Genomic DNA, 20,286 nt, shown 5'->3' on the forward strand with positions numbered 1-20,286 from the left:
TCAATACAGCTTTGTCGGGATTTCACAGTAACCTAGAGTGGTGATTCCATCCGCTTGAACTTTCTCACAAACAAAGTTTGTTTACGGCTGGACCATCAGAACTGAGTAAATTATCTAAATGTCTCTCTCTTGTTATGTGTGGGTGATCACCAGTGTTAGTCTATGGATTTCAGTGGGTCTGCTCTGAATATGACTTACTTGGATGTCACCAGTACATAGCCATTTTTGTTGGGCGTAGAATTATTGCCATTTCACTGATTCACTTCTCTCCTCTAGCGAAATTTAACATCCCGATCCTAAGTAGGACTTGTGAATAATGGGACTTCCTTTCCCCCCTCATATGTTCAGAATATCTCCTGGGAGTAGTCCTGCCTGTTTTGCCTAAATGCTTCCAGCTGGCTCGATCCCAGGAAGATATTCGCCAGCAAGCAGAAATGGAAAGCTAAAACTGCAAAGGATGGTCAAAACACACGAGCTGAACTATATTTTTTGACAATGAAAATATGAAGCACGATTCAAGAAGGCCGTTCCCATTTCATTGGGACATTCGTTCATGACGCTTCAAAAAGGTCATTCTGTTCTATGCAGCTAAGAAATCATGTGGCAATTGTTTACTCATGGCTGGAGGCTCTTTCTGATGCCAATGTGCCTTCATCGATTTATTATTATTATTATTATTATTATTATTATTATTATTATTATTATTATTATTATTATTATTATTATTATTATCATCATTGCAATACAGTCCTTCTCCACTTCTGTATGTTCGCCTATCCATCCACTGGTATCTTCAGGGTCCAATCTGACGAGGTAGTCTCTTGCCTACAGTTCTTGATGCCATCATAACCTGTTAAGGCTTGAAACCATAAATTCAGCCAGCCAGCCTTTATTGGCATAATTTAAACAATAAGATCATGAAAGAAAAAGAAAAAAGCAACCACTTGCCAGGGAGTCAGTCCCATTGATCTTAATGGGGTTAACTTCTGAGTGGATTTGAGTGGGTGGGTGTGTACATGCAGAGGAGGGGGACTGCTAAGGCAGGATTGCTAAACTGTGGCCTGCTGGATGTTGCTGGACTCCAGCTCCCATTAGCCCCACAGCCAAGCATGGCCGATGCTCAGGAATGATGGGAGTTGCAGTCTAACAAGATCTGGCGAGTCACAGTTCACCCACCGACACAGCTTGAAAGGGCCACTGCTTTTTTTCTGATTTTACTGAGATTAGGCCCAACGACCAGCGGGAAGTGTTGTTGTTGTTGTTGTTGTTGTTGTTGTTGTTGTTGTTGTTGTTGTTGTTGTTGTTGTTGTCCCTTCTCTCTATCTCTCTCTACCTCTCCAACTTTTTCCGTTTGGGAGCAGGGGTTAGTTTCCGGATTTCCCTCTTCGCTACCAGCAGCATTCAACCCCTCTACAAACCCACACCCGGCAAGGCTTCAGCTCGGTCCGCAGTCTCCCGGGTTTCCAACTGAGGGGACTGGAGGAGGGAGGGGGGTCTCCTTTTGCTGGCGCCTTGCAAAGGAGGAAGCGCAGGCAGGCAGGCAGGCTAGCGAAGGAGGGAGGGCTCCCAGCGCGCCCCGCGCTTTTCCAGTAAGCCTCTCTGTGTTTACGTTATGACATTTTTCTGTTTGTAATTATTTTTTATTTTAATTTATGTCATTTTTAACATGAGCCAGACCATTGCTCTCCCCTTTCGCCTTTTGTACACAGTGACTCTCTTCATGATAATATGTCCTTTTCCATGCACATACATATCCCCTGGTATATTCCCCCACCTCTTCCCTTTTTCCGAGCGTGTTTACTATTCTTTATTCAGACTTTTTCCTAATATTTCTTCCTCTTCCCAACTCACTCCCCCCCCCTAGCCTGCCATTCCCTGGAGTGTCCGCTTTTTTATTTTGTTTTGTTTTTTATAAAAAAATTTAAAAAAGAATTTGCCCTGTCTTGCTTTATTTGTTTGTGTGAAATTTAGTTTGAAAGGAGATCAGGGAGAGCAGGAGGGGTTTGTCATGAGAGAATGACCAAGTGACCCGAAGTCTGATTATATGTCATTATCTGGAGACTCGGTGTATCCAAATTACCAAAACGGCCTAACTCAGCCAGATCAATTACATTTAGATACGGAGAGGAGGGGGAGAGAGACAGAGGAAGGGGGGCGAATGAGGGAGGGGTTGGATACGCAAATACGGTATAGACACGCCGACACCTCTCTCTCTCTCTCTCTCTCTCTCTCTCTCTCTCTCTCTCTCTCTCTCTCTCTCTCTCTCTCTCTCTCTCTCTCTCTCTCTCTCTGAGGGTGGAAGCGCAGAGCCTCACGCAACTTTCGCCAGTGCAATGTGCTCAGCCTAAAAAAAAAACTCGGTTTGAGCGGCGCCGTGGGATCGCGCAGGTAGAACCGAGCGCTACCTGCGTAAAAATGTATTCACGTGCCCCCCGAGGTTCGGATTCATCGTTTAGTCGCCCCCTGTTCTAGAAGGCTAGTGTGAACCCAAAGGAGACCGCGCTCATCCAAAAACGAGGTCTGAAAGCAAACGTCAAAAGGCGCCCAGTTAACCACAAGTCGTGAGGTGTGTCGGGGAAATAGAGCAAGGGATCTCTTATGAAGTATTAAGTCGTGTAGGAAGACAAACTTGCCAAAAGCAAGGAAATATTGCAGTGCAGAACAAATGTAAGATTGGCAATCCTCCCCAAGAGGATTATAATGGGAGCCCCCATCACTCCAAGACAGTTTTGTGATATTTCCAAAAGATGGTCTGGTCAGCGTCTGACTGCGGCGATTCTCCATGTTTTACTTTTCTTAGCTATTACCACTGCGCACATAATATAGATCTACCTAGAGGTCAACTTCGGAATCTGTAACTAGGGTTGTCACTTTTTTCTTGCCATCGTTCAGTTACAGGGCAGGCAGAACTTGTCTACAGCGCGCAGGAACTTGTCTAAAGGCACAGGAACCCTGGCAAGGGGAGAGGAGGTAACGCACGCTAAATTTGTTAACAATTGCAATGCTCTGAGAAGGGGAGCAAGGCCACCATCCGCAGTCCGCACGGCTAAGAAGCAAGGCTCCGCCTTCCATCCGCTGTTACGCCATTCCATCAGGCTGTAGCAGCGGGTGGAGAGGGGCGCAGGGGCGCAGGGGCGCAGGGACCAGTCCACTGGTGCAGCTGAAAGACCAGCAATTCTCGCTTCCTCCTCCTCCTCCTCCTCCTCCTCCTCCTCCTCCTCCTCCTCCTCCTGATCGGTTTCCATCGCAGCTGGTCATCAGAAGAACTTGTGACTAAAACTGGTCCCTGTATATACTTATTTTCTCCTCCTTCCTCCCTCCTCCCAATATGAGAAGAATCGATGCCTTGTGTTTATTGGTCTGCAAGTTTCTCTGTTTAGTTCTGGGGTGGCTGTTGTTTTGTTTTTGCTGAAGAGCAAGGTTAAAAAAAAGTTTTCAGTCAATCAAGTGGGGAACTACATATCCATATCTCCCAAAAAATGTGATCGGCCTACCCCATTTCTTTCTTTCTTTCTTTCTTTCTTTCTTTATTTCTTTCTTTCTTTCTTTCTTTCTTTCTTTCTTTCTTTCTTTCTTTCTTTCTTTCTTTCTTTCTTTTTATATACCGCCCTATACCCGGAGGTCTCAGGGCGGTTCACAGAACAAAATCAAAATATAAAACCTCAAAATAAAAACAACCCAATAACACACACACACACACACACACACACACACACACACACTTCCTTCTAGCATTAAATGAAATTTGGATCATTATACAGATGGGTTAGGGCTAGGCCGTTTGTTTCAGATACTTCATATTTCTCCCACAGAAAGTGATAGGCCATGCAGTGGGAGAGTCATCCATCCTTCTAGATAAATTTATTTATTACATTTAGATCCCGACTTTCTACTAAATATCTCAGAGGAGCTATTTGGTTTTCCCAAGCCACCATTTTTTATACTTGTGAGGTAGGTTAGGTTACGAGTGTGACTGATCCATAATCACCCAGTGACATGGGCGTAGCGGGGGGGCAGGGAAGGGCAATAAAAATCAATAAAAATACATAGCAAACTGAGGTTCTGTGCCCCCCTCAACAAAAGGTCTGCCCCCCCCAAGAGAAATCCTGGCTATGTGCGCATGCCCAGTGAGCTGAGTGAGAATTCGATCTGGGTTGTGTCGTCCCCCCCCCCCCCCCGGCTCTAGCCTGACCCTGCAAGCACTTCAGCTTTTTGACTTTACCAAAGGGTTGGGCTCGGGCTGCCTGAAGAAGGATCGCCCCATAAGAATGGTGCTCATTTGCCCTGGACTTAAGTGGGAATGAGTTTTCGTCGGAATCTTGTAGAAGCTATGGATCCGAGAGCTGGGCATTCGTAGGCATCCTGTCTCAGTGTGGCACCAATTATCCTTAGAATAGCTACCTTGCAGGCAGCCCTTAAGCATGCTTACTCTGAAGTATTTCGCACTTGGCTTTCTGGAACATACTTCCTGGTGAATATATTTAGAGTTTGAGTCTTAATTTGCTCCTCTTCCTTCCGCTCCCATAGACTCAGGGCCTTCGGCGTTGAATGGTTGTTCCTCCACCGCTTCATCTGCAGCTCCCAAAGAGAGCAATGCAGTATTTATATTCGTGAAGGGCGGGCGCATGTAGCAAAAGCAAGTTCACAACCCAACCAAGCCAAAATACTCGGGTTAGTCTTACTTTTATACCATTGGTTGATCTGGGGTCGAAAGAAAACCTACTAAGCAACACGCATAGAAGCAAACGCACTTGAAAGCAATGGGCGTTCATTGCTCAGAGGTAAAATGCAGGTTGACCCACCACCAGCCCACGTTAAAGTTCTAGGAATCTGTAAAGTGGTTTTATCCCAATGGAAGTCATCGAGACTCACTCATCCTATATACTTTTACTTGGAAATAATTCCCAATTAATTAAGGCTGAAGTCCTTCGCGTGCACACTATTATAAATTATGGAAGATAAATAATAATGAAATAAATAATATTTCTAACTCCCTTCTCATAAAACATCCCAAGACGATTAACAGTAAAAACATCAACAACTAGGCATGTATGAATGGAATCTTCGCACATTTCATATTCAGTAGTGTACAATATGTGTGCCTGCAGTCACAATGGCTTGAGCTGCACAAATCCACAAGTTTCACACAAACGCTTGTATTGCAACCTTAGACGTGATCCACATATTGTTACCAGTGAGTGATACAACCCCCATTTTGCAGTTGGGGCAGAATTCACTCATTCATTTATTTGAAATAGTTCTTAGCCACCCCTTCATCAAAAGATTCCAGAGTCGTTTGTACATAATACATGTGTTCACTGTAATGCCAGAATAATCCTTAGGGAATCGGAAATGGAGATACCCGCCAGCCCCCTTTCCATTTTGAGTGAGCACTCTGAAACCTTCGTTCACACAAGCAAACAGGTACACCGTGGCAGAAATGGTCCGGTTTCTTTTGAGTAACAATATTAGCTTGGTAACACCCAGAGTGGCCCTCTATGCAGTGGCTTCAAAAAATAAAATAAAATTTAAAAAATACGGGAAAGGGGGTTAGATAAAATCCCTAAATTGTTGTAGTGATTCGGAGATTTAATTTGAAATCAAATTGGATTTTGTTTGAGTCTCTGTACCTCATGGATGTTGGCACATATTATGGCTGTATGATCTGCATGGTTTTATTGGTACTGTTGCTGTGAGTTTGTCATGGCCTTTGACTAGAACAATAATCTTATATTGATCCTATTGAGTGAGCAATCTTACTGTGCAATCTTTTGCATGTTTACTCGGAAGTAAGTCCCACTCTGTTCAGAAGAGGTTACTTCCTGGTAAACGTGCTTAGGATCTCCGCCTTAGCATCATGCTGCAAGATCCATTAGGCTGTGTCCAACCTTACACCTACTCAGAAACGACCCATTGAAATGAACGGGTGTGACTAACTTGGGCACATTGATTCCAATGAGCCAATTCTGAGTAGGACTAACATTGCTTACAACTCTTTTTGATTTCAATATTTGCTGTCCGCAACTATAGGAATAAGTCCATTAATCACCCCCGCCAAATGATGAAGCTCGCTCGGGCAGTTTCTTCCAAGTAAACATTGTTAATGTTGACAGCCTTACTTCCAAGGCTATCATCTTCAGCTAGAATTTGATTATTGAAAGAAAAAGACGACACGGAATAGCAACAAAATCGCATGTAATTTACTCTGCTTAATTCTCGAGATTTTGTGCCATGGGTCTGTAGACTCTTACACGCAAAAAGAAAATAACATGGAACGAAGATCACAGAGAGATGTTTATATTTATTTTTACCTTTAAAATTGCCCAAGACAAATTATAAAATGTGCGGGAGGGGGCGACGACATTACAGTAGAGATGAGAAATAAACCATGCAAAAAACAACTGTTTAAATATGGTGTCCATATTTGTTGTATATAGGAGTGGGCAGGAAGAGAGAGAGAAAAGCGAAAGTCACCCTAGCAAGAGTTCCCTTAGATTCTTCAGCAGGACAGAATAGGATTTAAGTACCATAGTGCATTTCAAACAGGAGTTGGGTCAGTCGCATCTTAAATTTGCTGCGAGCTTAGGCAATCCTTCATTCATACATTCAAATAGTTTTCTAGTTTGTCGAATAATAAATAACATTGGGAAATGGCTTAAGAACCTAGGAGCGCTCCAGTGCCTCGATGGCGCGTCAGACAAGCCAGCCCTGGCACTTTATGATACCACCCACCCACAAACAAGTATTTTCTACTCCCCTAGTCGATTTGTGTAACTGGAACTGCTGGAGTGGGGACGGGAGGGAAGAGGAGGGGGAATGCAGCCCACCAGATGTCAGCTGGCCTTCAAGACTGCCGGATTTCTGCATAAATTAATAATCTGAAGAAAAAGAAGAAGGTTTGGCGGAAAGATGATACAGGCCTCTGCGAATAAACCTGTCAAGCTGTAGCCTGACCCCCCTAAAACACAATCAAGCTTGCTTGCCAATGTTTCCTCATGACTTCAGTGAAACTTGTTTCTGTGGCGTTTTAAGCCAACCGTTTCTCCTGGCTTGCCTCTAATCGGTTTAATAGGAGGAGATGCAAACCACAAACCCGCTGGAGTCGCAGGACGGCCTTTAAATCCATCCAACCCCTCCGGTCGAGCTAGGAAGCAGACTGTTCCGTTGCCATTCTCGCTGCCCCGACCCTCGAATGACTCGAAGTCCGTCTGCAGTGGACGCGAATCCAATGAAGCTGGGCTTGACACGAATGGAGCGCATCTGAGAGAAGAGCGGGATGTAAATACGCAGCTATAAGAAATATGTCAGCATTATGATCTTTCCCTATAAGGATTCTCTCTCTCTCCACGAACGTGGCGAATTCTGATGAAGGAGGTAAAGGCAATGATTTGCCTCCATTGATATTCGTGAAATGCAGTTCCCAGGAAAGGGGACGAGAAAGAATTGCTATTGCAATACAAGGGCGGGGTTGAAAACATGCAAACAAACAAACAACGCGTCATGTGATGACAGCTGGTGTGCGGGGAGGGGGGAGAGATGGAAGGGGAAGGGCGCACGACCTCAGGTGCCACCTTGCAAATATTTACTACTCCTTGGCCTTACTATGGCTGAGCTAATAATGCTGAGTTGAAACTTTGGCAGAACCTGCTCGCAAGACCCACCAACAAATGTAAGGAGGAGCAACTGGTTTCAAAGGCGATTAGTACACCCAGGACTTGATTTCATTTCACTGCGATTTACCGGTACTTCCAGGTGAACCAACCTGTTTGGGATTAGGTTGTAAAGGGCACAGGGCAGCCGGATCCTAAACACAGGTTTTGATTGGGATACGAAAAGTAACTACGGTTTAGAATCCCAATTTGGCATAGCTGCCAAGTTATCCCTTATTTTAAGGGATTTTCCCTTATGCTGAATAGGCTTCCTCGCGAGAAAAGGGAAAACTTGGCAGCTATGCAATTTGGATAGGAACAAACAAGCGGGAGGCGGGAGAGAAAGTGGCGATTGTCTTCTAAAGAAAACTGTTTAGCATCCGCGCGTTATTCGGGTTATAAATGCAGGGAGTCGTTCGCTGGGTTGTTCCCGCTGGGAAGATTGGGTACAAGAAAGAAAGAAAGAAAGAAAGAAAGAAAGAAAGAAAGAAAGAAAGAAAGAAAGAAAGAAAGAAAGAAAGAAAGAAAGAAAGAAAGAAAGAGCAGGACATCACATGCCGAAGTGTGTATATTAGGAAGGCCACACAATGCCTGGTTTGGAGAGGTTGCATTTCTTATTGGGGACCGTCCTGTAGCCTGGTGTATCTGCTGTTTTCACTGTGAACCCGAAGAAGCTGTTTAATAGTACAGTCCAAGTCGGTGACTGCAATCCTACTGACACTTATATTTAGGAGCAAGTCCCATTCATCCTGTTGTTTTATTGTATTTGGGAGCGGCTTTAGAGGCAGAGGAGTCAATACGGGGGACCAAAAACCGGCACAGAAGTAAATCGCGGAATTTGCTTCCGAGTCAGTATGAATCAGATCGCCGTGCATACAGAGGGTGTTGGGTTTTTTAAAATATTAGGGGGAGAGCGCTCTTGTATTACCCATCAAAACTACACAGCTTACATTATATTCCTGTTTTCCTCCATTTGCTTGGCTACGTGACTTTAGAACTCATTTTTAAGTGGCAGTTTAAAAGCTGCGTGCCGGCTCCTTCATTGCAAGTAAGTTGGGAGGGGCACGAATAAAAACTAACTACATATTAAAACACAAAAAGCGTTTCTTTTCGATTCCCTTCAGTTAGTCTTTGAGGCTCCTTTGGTATCAATTTTGCAAGCAAAAACAAACGCCTGCAAAAGTGTGCACCTCTTCCCCACCCCCACCCCCAGTCCTCTGATACAGACGCATAATATAAGCACATATTTTCCCCTACTTGGGTTCATTTTTAAAAGCAAAAGGGGAAACGGAAGTTAGAAGGCAAGGGAAATAATTTGGCTCCCAATAAATAAATGTGTGGCTTGAAAGCATGTGGAAAGGGTCCCAGTGCATCCATCTAGTTGGTCCCGTCTATGTCACCTGTCCAGTGCCTTGCGCACGGAGGACTCTAGTCCGCGTCTAAGAGGCGGAGCTCTCCCAGCACACGTAGTTGAGGACCCTCTCCGGGACATACCTTGACCTGCGATTCAGTGACACACTTTGCTGAACTGCGCCCTCCCTCGGACTTGCCGAATATCCACTCCACTGTGCTCCAGTTCCGCCCAGGCTGCTTTTATTTTCCACACCAGTTTGAGAAGGCTCAGACCAGAAGGACAACGAAGCTCCCTTGAAAGGCAACAAAGAAGCAGTTATGAATGTATTGCTGGGACTAGAATCAGGCAAAGCGAGCAACCTCATTTCTTCTTCTTTTCCTTCTTTCCTCTTTATCCTTCAGATCAGCATCCGCGCATTTCCTCGTAGCCATGCTCCTAGTTTATAATTTTCTCTTCCCTTTATCCCTTTGCTCGTCCACCTTTCCTTTTCTCCCCTTCCTGCTTCGCAATCCATAACTCTGAACATCCTCCATCTGTGTCTCCGTTTATTTATTTTTCCTGCATCCCAGGAAGCAAAAATATTGGAACTGAAACCGGTTGGGATCCATCCTCCTAAACACGTCTAATCCGCAATAAAGCGTTTAGAATCCAGCTCTAATTCGACTGAATCCCACAACCACTCTCCTGCGCATGGTTAAGCTACTAAACCATCATTTACTTAAGCAACTTATAAGTGTGCAGATTTTCAGTCTGAGCTAATAATACCGTTTTAACTGGGATATATTACGACTAGAGAATATACTGCTATCACCGAACGTGAGCTCCTGTCTGTTTTACAGTTTATAAGCAGCACCAATATTTGGAAATAATCAATCATAAACCTCTCGAAGCAAACAACAACAATAAAAACAATGCTGCATTGTAGTGGAGATCAGTGCGCATTTCTACAAAGTCACGCCTTTAGAATTTGACTAGAAAAGAAGGGGCAAACAATTTTTATTAGTATTATTCGTAGGGTGTGTATCTGTGTGAGGCAGGCCGAGTGTGCATGCCGGTGTGTGGAGAAGATTTCAAAGGAGACTATGGCAAAGGAAAATAAGTGATCCTGCGCAGGATGCGTCGGCCTGGCGGTTTGGGGTAAATAAATAAACCCACAACTTCTGAGAACAGCAGGACGTTGCATCCTATTGGCGCGCTTTGCAAATCAAGAAGTGGCGCTTTAAAGGCCGCGGTTTGGACGTCTAGATAAGGGAAGCCGCTCCCTCCCACCCCAAATTGCATTCCTTAAACGGTTTGCGGGCTGCTCTTCTGATCAGTATCTGAGGTGGCTCTGGTCGCATTTCGCTCTGCCGCTTGCTTGCCAGAGCTTTTTATCCCTGGAGATATTAGGGAACCAGCTGCAGCGGTTCACCACAGCCGCTCTTAAGTTTTTCAGGCTTGCGTTGGGGGCACGCCTGAGAGATGGCACTCCATTTATTTGCACTCGAAATTGTCTGCAAACAAATAGGTCCATTCAGCCCTTGCAAAGCCCACCTTTCTGGACTGATTAATTAACACACACGCGCACAGGCGTGCATCCAACCACAACGCATCCAACTATTACTGTATTCAGATCCCCTCATAGCTTTTTCTGGAGCAACGAACTCTTGCTAAACTTTGGTGAACAGCCGGATCCGCAAACTCAAAACTGGATTGTGGTCCAAACAAACCTAATCTAAAAGGATTTTGTTCTAGGTGGAAATGAGTCCCGTTGCCTATGTTCAAGGGATCTATTTCCCAGTAAGTGTGCACAGGATTGCAGCGTCAGAAAACATAAAGAAGCATATACCTTGCAAACAAAATCAATTGAGGCCAAATGCGGGATCACTTTGCTCGGAGAGCTGGGTGTTAATCGACTTACAGTTCAATGCCTTGCATGTCTGTTCGGGAGCGAGCCACACTGAATTCCAAGGGCCTTGTTCCCAGAATAACTGTGGGCATAGGATTCCCACCAACATATGCCTGGACCTGAAAATCGGAATTAAGCCGAACGCTTGGATGCAACCGTGGTCCGGGTGAGGACTCGGATTTTCGCATCCTCGCTGCTCTCCTGACAGCCATCTTTCACTGTAAGTGGGCGCCACCCAAGTCCCACCGAAAGCCATGGCCCAATTCTCGTGTGACTGAATGGTTAGGATTGCGCTCGGTGTTCTTCCCTGCGTTGTACATCACGGTTTCGAAAGAATAATAGCCAACCACGAGAGCGCCCTGGATTGAGACAGGAACACGCTGCAATACTGTACAGTATACTGAAATAGGTCCCATTATAACATTCATGTGGCTTATATTTGTGTTTATTTCCATTATACTACCGCTATTTACTCTGCGTATTTAATTCAGCTCTCCACTCCCGCACTAAGCTACACATACACACCCACCCCACCGGGATATACCGTGCACTTAGGTTTATTTCAGACGCGCAGTATTCTGTTCGGAGCAAACGAGAGGAACGGTTTTTAAATTATGTAGGATCTCCCTGGTGCTAGGATCATCGCCGGCGGCAGACCGTTCCCGACACTCTGATGTTAAGAGTTCACAAGCCTAGCCATAATCCAATTGTACACCAGATTGCACTCCCATTTGAATAGAACAGGATCAGAGTGTAAGACTTGTTTCCTTTTTTTCTTAACCCTAAGCAAACAGCAAAGCTGCAAAACAGCAACCACGCCCTTTCATTCAATTTCCATTCATATTAAAGCCGAGGGCACGCTCCGGTCTTAGGTGTGCTATGCTTTGCAATGCACCAGCTGAATTAGGTTGAGGATGCATGGCAGGGGGAACCTATAAGCCTTTCGCCACTGTCCTAGCATGCTTACTCGGGAGTAAGTTCCGCAGGGTTGTAATGAGGTAAGGGCGCACGGAACCGCAGCCTTAATATTTTCCCTTCACTTTTGCCGTTCAGATTAGACTGTAACCAATAAACTGGAAGAGAAGAGAAGCGACCTCCATGTTTAACCTGCCCTTCCTTCTCTCAAAATATCAGGAACCCAAGAACATTTCCCCCCTCTGTGGGCCTTGCAAAAGCCTGCGGTGTGCAAACAGTTAAGCCGATGTGCTCGGATTTGAGCCCATGGAAGCGACCACAAATAAAGAAATCGTATTTCCTTCCAAGGATTCTCCTGGATCGGTGATTTGTTGGACTCCGATTTTGGAACCGCGTCCTAATCTGCTCCAAATCCTACCAGTTCTCTTGCCAAGACTGGAAAGATTCTTTTGCCCAGCCATTGAGTCTTCTTGGAGGAAGGAGGAAGGGAATGTACTCAGATTCCTTTCTCCGAGCTACCAGTTTCTCTGTGAAATGCAGTTGGGGATCTTTTTTCCTGTTACAATGTGTTCGACATCCCCCAAGCACAAAAACCTATCCCTATATCTGTTGGCCTTGTGCCGGGCCTGCCTATTAAACGTATCTTTAACAACTCCCTGCTCATAAGTGAAACCCCTTTTACTTTAAGTTTTCCTAAGCATTTCGATATAGATAGATATATAATATATTCCGTATTATGATTATTGGTGAAACAAGAGAAAGACAGGCAGATCTTTAAAGTTTGGTGAAGTGAAAGGAGAAAGTAAGGTCAAGACGTGCTGTTAAAAATATTTGGTTACTTACCCAGTTGGGCTGGCTAAGTGAAGGGGAAGGGGAGTTCAGGTAGGGATTGTGTGAACGCCCTGTCTGCTGAAATAAATTGATTCGGGTTACATTGCTTTCTTTTGGAAAGTAATTTCTTCCTTAAAATCTCTCTTGCACCCGACCCCCGTGCTCTGTTGGGCAAGGGACTGTTTTGTACAGACAAGAAACAAATTCCCCCGCTTTACAACTGATTCGATCTAGTTTTTGCTTGTTTAATTTTTGCCACGTATATGGAGCGATTGACAACTCCAGATAAATCCTAACCAAACCAGAAGTCTGCTGTAAAGTGAATTGCAGGAGGAAACTCATTAACAAGGGCCACTGCAATTGCATTTTGCACTGTCAGAGAATTTCTCCTTGTTACACCGATTCCGATTACATTGTAGGTAGAAATGGATCTCATTTATATATATATATATTTGGGAGGGGGGGCTTCCAAGTGACAGCAAATTGCGGCACTCATTGGGGGGATATTCTGATTGTCTCACACTACCCTAAAAAAAATATCCTGAAAAAAGTCCCAACAAACATTTGTAACTTCATAATCTATCACATCACCGCTATGCTGTCACTACTCTGTGTGTAACACAGTCTCTACTGCAAGATCATAAAAAAGCACACAGTGATAGAAAATATACTCAAATGCGGGTGCATTATAATTATAATAACATAATTATATTCCATGCAGAGTATATCCAAACCTTGGAAGCATAGAACACTTTAATTGAGATAATCAGCTATTTTAGTCCTTTTATCTATCAGCCTGTCTATTCCTCCATCTGGCTCTCCATATCATCAACCCAAATAAATGCATGCACGCCCGTATACTTACAGCGAAACGTTGTTAAACCCTCGCGTTAACCTCTGTTGATGCTTGGAGGGGGGGAACCTTTGCCTCGTTTGTTTTAATTATATTATGGATAGGAACCGCAGCCAATCCTAAAAGAGAAGCCGAACAATTAGCAGCGCGAAGATCAAAAAAAGTTTTATGGCCCGCAGAGGGAGGCCCCGCCTCCTGGCTGCCCGGATTGGCCCGGAGAGCCTCTGACGACATATATTAACCCGAGCTGCCCTAAACATGTAGCTGTACATGGAGATCGGCTGGGAAATTCGACCAGTGCCGTGCGCAGCTCCGAGACCGGGAAGCCCTTTTTTTGAGCGTTGCTTTTTTTTTTTCCTTCGTCACCAGCACCACCATCATCTTCATCCTCGTCCTCAGCTTCTCCTTCGGGGCCAGGAAGAGTTGCGGATTTCCCCGGAGGGGTAGCTGCAAAGCAGCCAGGAAAGCGGATGGGAGCCGGTCAGATTTAACCGCAGGAGTCTCTTCCCGTCCTGAGAGGAGAAGGAACTGGACCCAGTGGGCAGGCTGGGGGGGACATTCCGGCCAAGGGGAGGCTGTCGGAGGAAAATGCAGGTGTAAGTAAACATCCCCCCAAGTTGTATTCATATATCTATATATATAATTGAAATCCCTCTAAGAAGACGCCACAGGAAAAAAGACAGCGAGGGAAGCTCACCTCTTGGAGACGGGAGGGGGGTCCCTCTTTTCAGGGGGGACCCTGCTCCCCTTTCTTGTCTTGCTTCGCCTATTCAGCCCCAACCTCCCGGGCCGCATGAGTGCCGAGGGAGGCCCTGATCCTGCTGCCTCCAGGGGGCTCGGGGGCCTCTGCAGCTCTTCTCCGATGGCCACCAGCCTCTGTTAAGACGCTCTTCTCTGCAGCGCAGATCCAGGGACCGGATCGGGGGCGCGGGGCTCCCGGGGCCCCGGCGATGAGTCTGGTAGGGGGCTTCCCGCACCACCCCGTGGTCCACCATGAGGGCTACCCCTTCGCCGCCGCCGCTGCAGCCGCAGCCGCAGCCGCCGCCGCCAGCCGCTGCGGCCACGAGGAGAACCCCTACTTCCACGGCTGGCTGATCAGCAGTCACCCTTCGGAGATGTCTCCTCCCGACTACGGCATGGCGCTCTCCTACAGCCCCGAGTACGCCAACGGCGCGCCGGGCCTGGAGCCCCCCGCGCACTACGTGGGCGGCGTGGCCCCCCCGGGCAGCGGCGGCGGGCCGCCGGGTTTAGGGGGCGGCCCGCGGCCGGTCAAGCGGCGCGGCACGGCCAACCGCAAGGAGAGGCGCAGGACTCAGAGCATCAACAGCGCCTTCGCCGAGCTGCGCGAGTGCATCCCCAACGTGCCCGCCGACACCAAGCTGTCCAAGATCAAGACGCTGCGCCTCGCCACCAGCTACATCGCCTACCTCATGGACCTCCTGGCCAAGGACGACGCCAACGGAGAGGCCGAGGCCTTTAAGGCCGAGATCAAGAAGACCGACGTCAAGGAGGACAAGAGGAAGAAGGAGCTGGTCAGTAAGACCCCGGAGGGAGGGAGTGGGTGGGGAGGGGGCGCTGGAGCACAACCACACACACTCCCAAGCCCAGACCCAAGGAGGACGCTCTTCTCCGGAGTTTGGAGTTTCCCCCAGAAGTAGCTGCTCTCGAAGTCTGCTTCCTTAGCAGTCAAGAAGAGGGAGGCGGCCTCCTTCTATTTCAGGGTCTGTCGGAATGCAGTTTTCCAATGGTCAAGGGTGGTGGGAATGAGAGGTGTAGACCATCAAACCGTGGAGGACCACAGGTTTCCTGCCCCTGTGCTTTAGGGAAAGTGTGTCCAAAGAGGACTTTTTTGAGCCCCTGAAAAGCATGACCCAGTGAAGTGCAAACACGTCTAGGATCGGGTTGTAAGGCTACGTCCCGAGAGAATGGAATGGAAAGGGAGATGTAAGCTTCTCGAAGGGGAGCAACGCTCCATTGAAACCAGTAGGGTGTACCTAAGAACGCAGTTATTTGCTTTTGGGGAAATCCCGTTTACTTCTGGAAGATTTGCTCCACCTTATTGTGGGGAAAAGGAGCGCCCCGTGTCCTTGCTTTCCATGGGATTTAATTTCCAATGAAATATTCTGAGGGCAGCCCCTGCTAAAATGTTAGCTTTGAGCTCCAAGTCCATTCATACCCACAGAAGATCGCAGCCTGCGAAGGTTGCTCTCTGGGCTGTGGGAAACCAACGTGTTGGACACGTGAAATACTTCCCCATCCGCTTCCAGGTGGGATCACAGTAGGCAGGACCCGGCTCGTTTACAGCCTCCCTCTCGCACACACGTTCTTTATTTGATAGGAAGGCTGTAAATCCGTAAATACGTGAAAGATTCCAGGGAGAGAACGCGCAAACGGGAGCCACTCCATCACCTTCCTTCCCCGGCTTGAGAGGCCTTAGGGCAGGGGGGGGGGGGACCTACAGCTCCCGGCAGCCTCAGCCAGCAGGGCCAATGCTTTGTAGTTCAGCAACATCGCGGGGCGGGGGGAGGCACAGACTGGTTTAGAGAGATTGCTCTTCGCTATCCCATAGTAATCCTTCTTGGCCCTTCAAAAAATACGGAATGGGGTGATTCCCACTGACTTTGCTGGAACATTGTTTTGAAGCTCTAAATTTAAGGAGCCCAGCCTTTATTGGGGGGCGGAGATGCCGTAAACCCCATTCGTTTAAGCTGAACCAGCCTCTTGAGTGATTTTAATTTCTACAGCCTTGTTTAAGAAGCATAGGCAAAAGCTCCGCAAACCGGTTAAACTGGTAGACTTTGGACTGAAGCTGTTTCAGAGGCCATCCCTAAACCCTTGACCCTAAACGCAGATTCCCTTAGAAAGTAAAGTCGCCATGAAAACCGAAGGGACCATTTTCAAACGTATCCATTTGGAAACAAATGTAGTCCAAAATCCACGTTAGGGCAATGCCGTTCTTAGGGCAACCAAAATGTCACAAGAGACATTTTGATGCCAGGGACAAGTTTCTAGTCAGTTTCAATTCCAGCCTTTCGCTTTCGCCCTAAGTTGCGGATCCGAGTGGAAATGTTCCGCTTGCCGGATCCGCTTTCGGTCTCCTAATCGACAAGTCGCTGGTTTCAAGGGGCTCTCCCTTAAAGCAAACGGGATTGTCTTTAAATTAGTGAGTTGTGGATTGGAATTGATGAGTTGTGGATTGAGGCCCCAGCCAGCAAATCTCCTGAGAGCCTGCGGTCTAAAGAAGCGTCGACAAAGACAGATTCTTTGGGGGAACGAGTAGGGGACACACACACACACACACACACACACACACACAGAGAGAGAGCGAGAGAGAGAGAGAGAGAGAGAGAGAGAGAGAGAGAGAGAGAGAGAGAGAGAGAGAGAGATCAGTGGGGTTTCAGATGTGCTGTTCCAGGCTGCAGTCCAGCGGAGGGTTGTGTGTGTTTGGAACCCACTTCCTCATAAGGCTGCAATCTGCAGGTCACATAGCAATATTGAACCCTTTAACTGGAGTTCCTGAGCTACTTGTTGATCACACAGTAAGTCGGGAAGGTTCTATTTACTTTGAAACTTATCAGGCAAATGTATTGGGGGGGCGAACTCCGCCTTCCACCAATAATTCAAAATATCATGCCCTCTTCGTTTCCTCCAAGAATTTAACCTATAGAATACGCCTAGTTAATCGCGAACGGGAAGAGGAAACCGGTTACAATCACAAGTTTTCTGTTTTTCTTTAAATATAATCGGGAAGGATATTAAAAATAATAATAATCAGCAGTTGCTAAGGGACCAGGAGCTAGCAATTGAATCTCAACCCGGATTAAAATGTTTAAGGTTACAAACAATCCTGAACAAAAACACTTGGGATGCATTTTTAAATAAAATAAAAATCCAAAGTAGCCTCCATACATTTGCTGTGTTATCTTAAGCGCTGGGAAACATCTTCTATTGAAATAGGTGGGATATCCAAACAATTGCATTTAGCACTCTAAACTGGGATTTTTTAAAAGAAGGTTTAAGTGCACAATACTCGAAAGAGACGATCCTCCAAGGGGGTGGGGGTGGGAAGATATTTCCAAGTATTTTGGGACTCGGATATTGCCCATATACAATACTCAGCAGATCATTATTCTCAGATCCTAAGCATGTCTATTTCACAAGAAAACCAACGGTAGGTGCTTCCAGGTCTGCTCAGGGTCTAAGGTAACATTTGGGGGCGGGGCGAGGCTATACAGCACATCTCATACATTAATTCCTTAACTTGGGATGCCGGGGTGAGGCATTCATCGCCTTGGAAGAGACTTTATTGGAAATACAGGAAAGCTATAAGCAGGCTCTGGTGACTATCGTCTCCAAGAAGAACCCCTGGGTCTTATCCCTCCTTGTGAGTGACTAGGCCATTTATAACCAGTAAACATATGCAACACGTGTGTGTATAGGGGAATTTTAAATCTATTCGTTTTCCATTCAGTTGAGAGAGAGAGAGAGAGAGAGAGAGAGAGAGAGAGAGAGAGAGAGAGAGAGAGAGAGAGAGAGAGAGAGAGAGAGAGAGAGAGAGAGAGATTGTGTAGACAGTATAGAGACGTGGGGGGAAGAATGATGAATGAGTAGATGCAAAGTCGTTTGGGGGGGCTGATTTATTTTGTAGGTTCAGTGTTTACTTAGACACATATCCCACAACCTCACAGGACATTTGTCCAGCAACCTGCGATTCTGGGTAGCTTATACACTATTGGTCTGTTCAGTGAGCCGAGGGACTTTTTCTTTTGCTTTGCTTTAAAGTGTGTGTCCAGCGCCTGCAAGTATGAAAGTCTTTTATAGTTAAAATAAAGTTCATCCTATATTTGGAGAAGCACTTAACAGTCTATTCGCTCGCGTTTGGAGAGCGAGCCGATTCAGAAAACCGTCAAGCCGGAAAAATAAGCAGGCCACAACTGCTACAATTCTGTGCACGCTTCGCTTGGGTCTAAACCCCACAGAACTCCCAGGCCTTTAACTGAGTAGAGGCGTGTTGGGTCGCCGTAGGAGCCGATTCCTTCCCAGGGGTTGCATCCGGCTCCACAGGCGATCCTGTACACACAGCGGCTGCTCAGAAGGCTCAGGGGAGCGTTTTCCATTGGACCAAGTGTGTTAAGTGTGTGGATCTGATCCCTCCACGTTTTGCGAGAAAGCCCGTTTCAGAAGAAGCGCTCGGTCTGCTCTGCTCCGAGGCCTCTCAGCAAACGGGCCAAGGCTCCTTTTACGTCTCCCTCCTGCCAAAGAGGTGCGGGCGGGTGGAGGTTAACCCAGATAAAACGCAGGGAGATAATCTCTTTGTTTCCCTTCTCCGTCTCCTCTCCCGGAACAGAACGAGATCCTGAAAAGTACAGTGAGCAGCAACGACAAGAAGACGAAAGGCAGGACGGGCTGGCCGCAGCACGTGTGGGCTCTGGAGCTCAAGCAATGAGGCGCTCACAGGACCGCAGGGAAGGAGCGCCAGAAGAAGCCTCGTCTTGCAGGGGGACTCTCTGCGCCTTCAAGAGAGCCGCTGTCGAGCTGAGGACTTTTTGTTGTTGTTTTGGAATCGTCTGGTTTATTTATGTGCAATTTCCCTCCCCTAGTCTCGCCTTTAAAAAAAAACCCAAAAAGAAACCCGCGGATCTTGGAAGAAAAGCATTCCATATTTGAATATATGAAGAAGAAAACTCCGGCGTGGTAAGGGGGATAATGGCGTCTCCATAGTTGTTCTTTTTTCCCCCTCCTTCCTCCTCTCTCCCCTTCATTGAATGTTATTTTTGCTTTATTTGTATAGAACACACGGGACAAAAAGAAAGAAAGAAATATCGCAGGCATTAGTGTGTCATGTGAAGTGTATGTGTTTAATACTTGCCCCGTTGGGTCAACATGTTGATGGCGATCTCAGAGCAGGAGCCCGCAATGTCTGCGTCTTAGGCCGAGTCCGGGGCTTCCCAGGTTTGCCCTTTCCCCCCATTGTGGTCGCTCAAAGAGCTGGGAAAGATTTTGCGACAGCTCTTTTGTCCAAGCGCACTTCGGTCTTTAAGGAAGCGAACCGAACGTTAAAAATTAAAATAAAAGTAAAAACGAATCGTCCGTGGAGCTGAATTTAATAACGCAAAGGTGTAAACGCTGTACGTATTCAATAAACCACTGTGTGTGTGTTTTCTAAAACGAAAATGTTCGATGCCTTGAAATGTTTTTTAACCCCTTTCCTTCCTGAGTTTTGCTATTGTCATCCTGGACATTTGCTTCCAAACGTTAGCTAGGCTAGACAATAGCTAACGTTTGGAAGTAAATGGCCAGTTTGACATATCAAGGTGAGATCCTATGGGCTGGTGTTGTCTGCGAAATCCTCGTTGGAAGCGGTGACACTTACTTCCGAGTAAACGCGCGGCATGGGAATGGGGTTGCAAGCTTATGCCTTTTGTTTTGACCCCGGTGAAAGGGTAAAAGAGAAATATCAAAGGCGGGAGATGTTTTTTTCGAGACTTTGGCTGCGATCCTGACCAAGTTTCCGCGGAAGTAAATTCCACCCGTGCTCAGGGGGCAGGGAAGCATTTACACTGGGCCAAATTCTATTTCTCAGTTTGATATTTTTATAGTACTTCATATGGGCCGTAGTAGAGCACTAGATCAAGTCGGAAACAAATTTTGCTTTGTTTTCTCTGAGACAGAGAGGTTGTTTAGTTTTACTGAAGGTGTAATAATTTAGTGATTTCTAAAGGTGTTTGCGTGCGAATGGGGGAGGATACTGCAGACGAGAGCTAATCTGGATATTTATTTCTTGCTTATCGGAGCG

The 20,286-nt window shown here is 46.5% G+C and overlaps 1 protein-coding gene and 1 long non-coding RNA gene across 6 annotated transcripts; one reads left to right on the plus strand and one right to left on the minus strand.

Moving 5' to 3' along the window:
- Positions 1–6,281: 6,281 nt before the first annotated feature.
- On the minus strand, positions 6,282–13,614 carry LOC118084562 (uncharacterized). Of its 4 annotated transcripts, none has more exons than XR_009558156.2 (4): positions 13,503–13,614; positions 12,650–12,712; positions 9,144–9,295; positions 6,282–7,260 (listed from the first exon to the last, which is right to left on the minus strand). It is a non-coding gene; the product is annotated as an uncharacterized LOC118084562 (long non-coding RNA). The 4 variants fall into 4 exon arrangements; XR_015947504.1 differs by having other exon boundaries at positions 12,650–12,715; XR_015947505.1 differs by lacking the exon at positions 13,503–13,614 and adding an exon at positions 13,372–13,489.
- Positions 13,615–13,752: 138 nt separating this feature from the next.
- Positions 13,753–19,664, plus strand: HAND2 (heart and neural crest derivatives expressed 2). Of its 2 annotated transcripts, XR_015947503.1 has the most exons (3): positions 13,753–15,022; positions 18,838–19,184; positions 19,282–19,664. XR_015947503.1 is itself a non-coding variant. In XM_035112607.3 (2 exons), the coding sequence occupies exons 1-2, from the start codon at positions 14,441–14,443 to the stop codon at positions 18,934–18,936; spliced, it is 681 nt and encodes a 226-aa protein (XP_034968498.3). In that variant the 5' UTR covers positions 13,753–14,440; the 3' UTR covers positions 18,937–19,664. The 2 variants fall into 2 exon arrangements, 1 of the variants encoding a protein (XP_034968498.3); XM_035112607.3 differs by having other exon boundaries at positions 18,838–19,664.
- The last annotated feature ends 622 nt before the right edge of the window (positions 19,665–20,286 follow it).

Source organism: Zootoca vivipara, chromosome Z1 (assembly GCF_965207765.1).
Source record: "Zootoca vivipara chromosome Z1, rZooViv2.hap1.1, whole genome shotgun sequence".
In the NCBI taxonomy this organism is placed as follows: domain Eukaryota; kingdom Metazoa; phylum Chordata; class Lepidosauria; order Squamata; family Lacertidae; genus Zootoca; species Zootoca vivipara.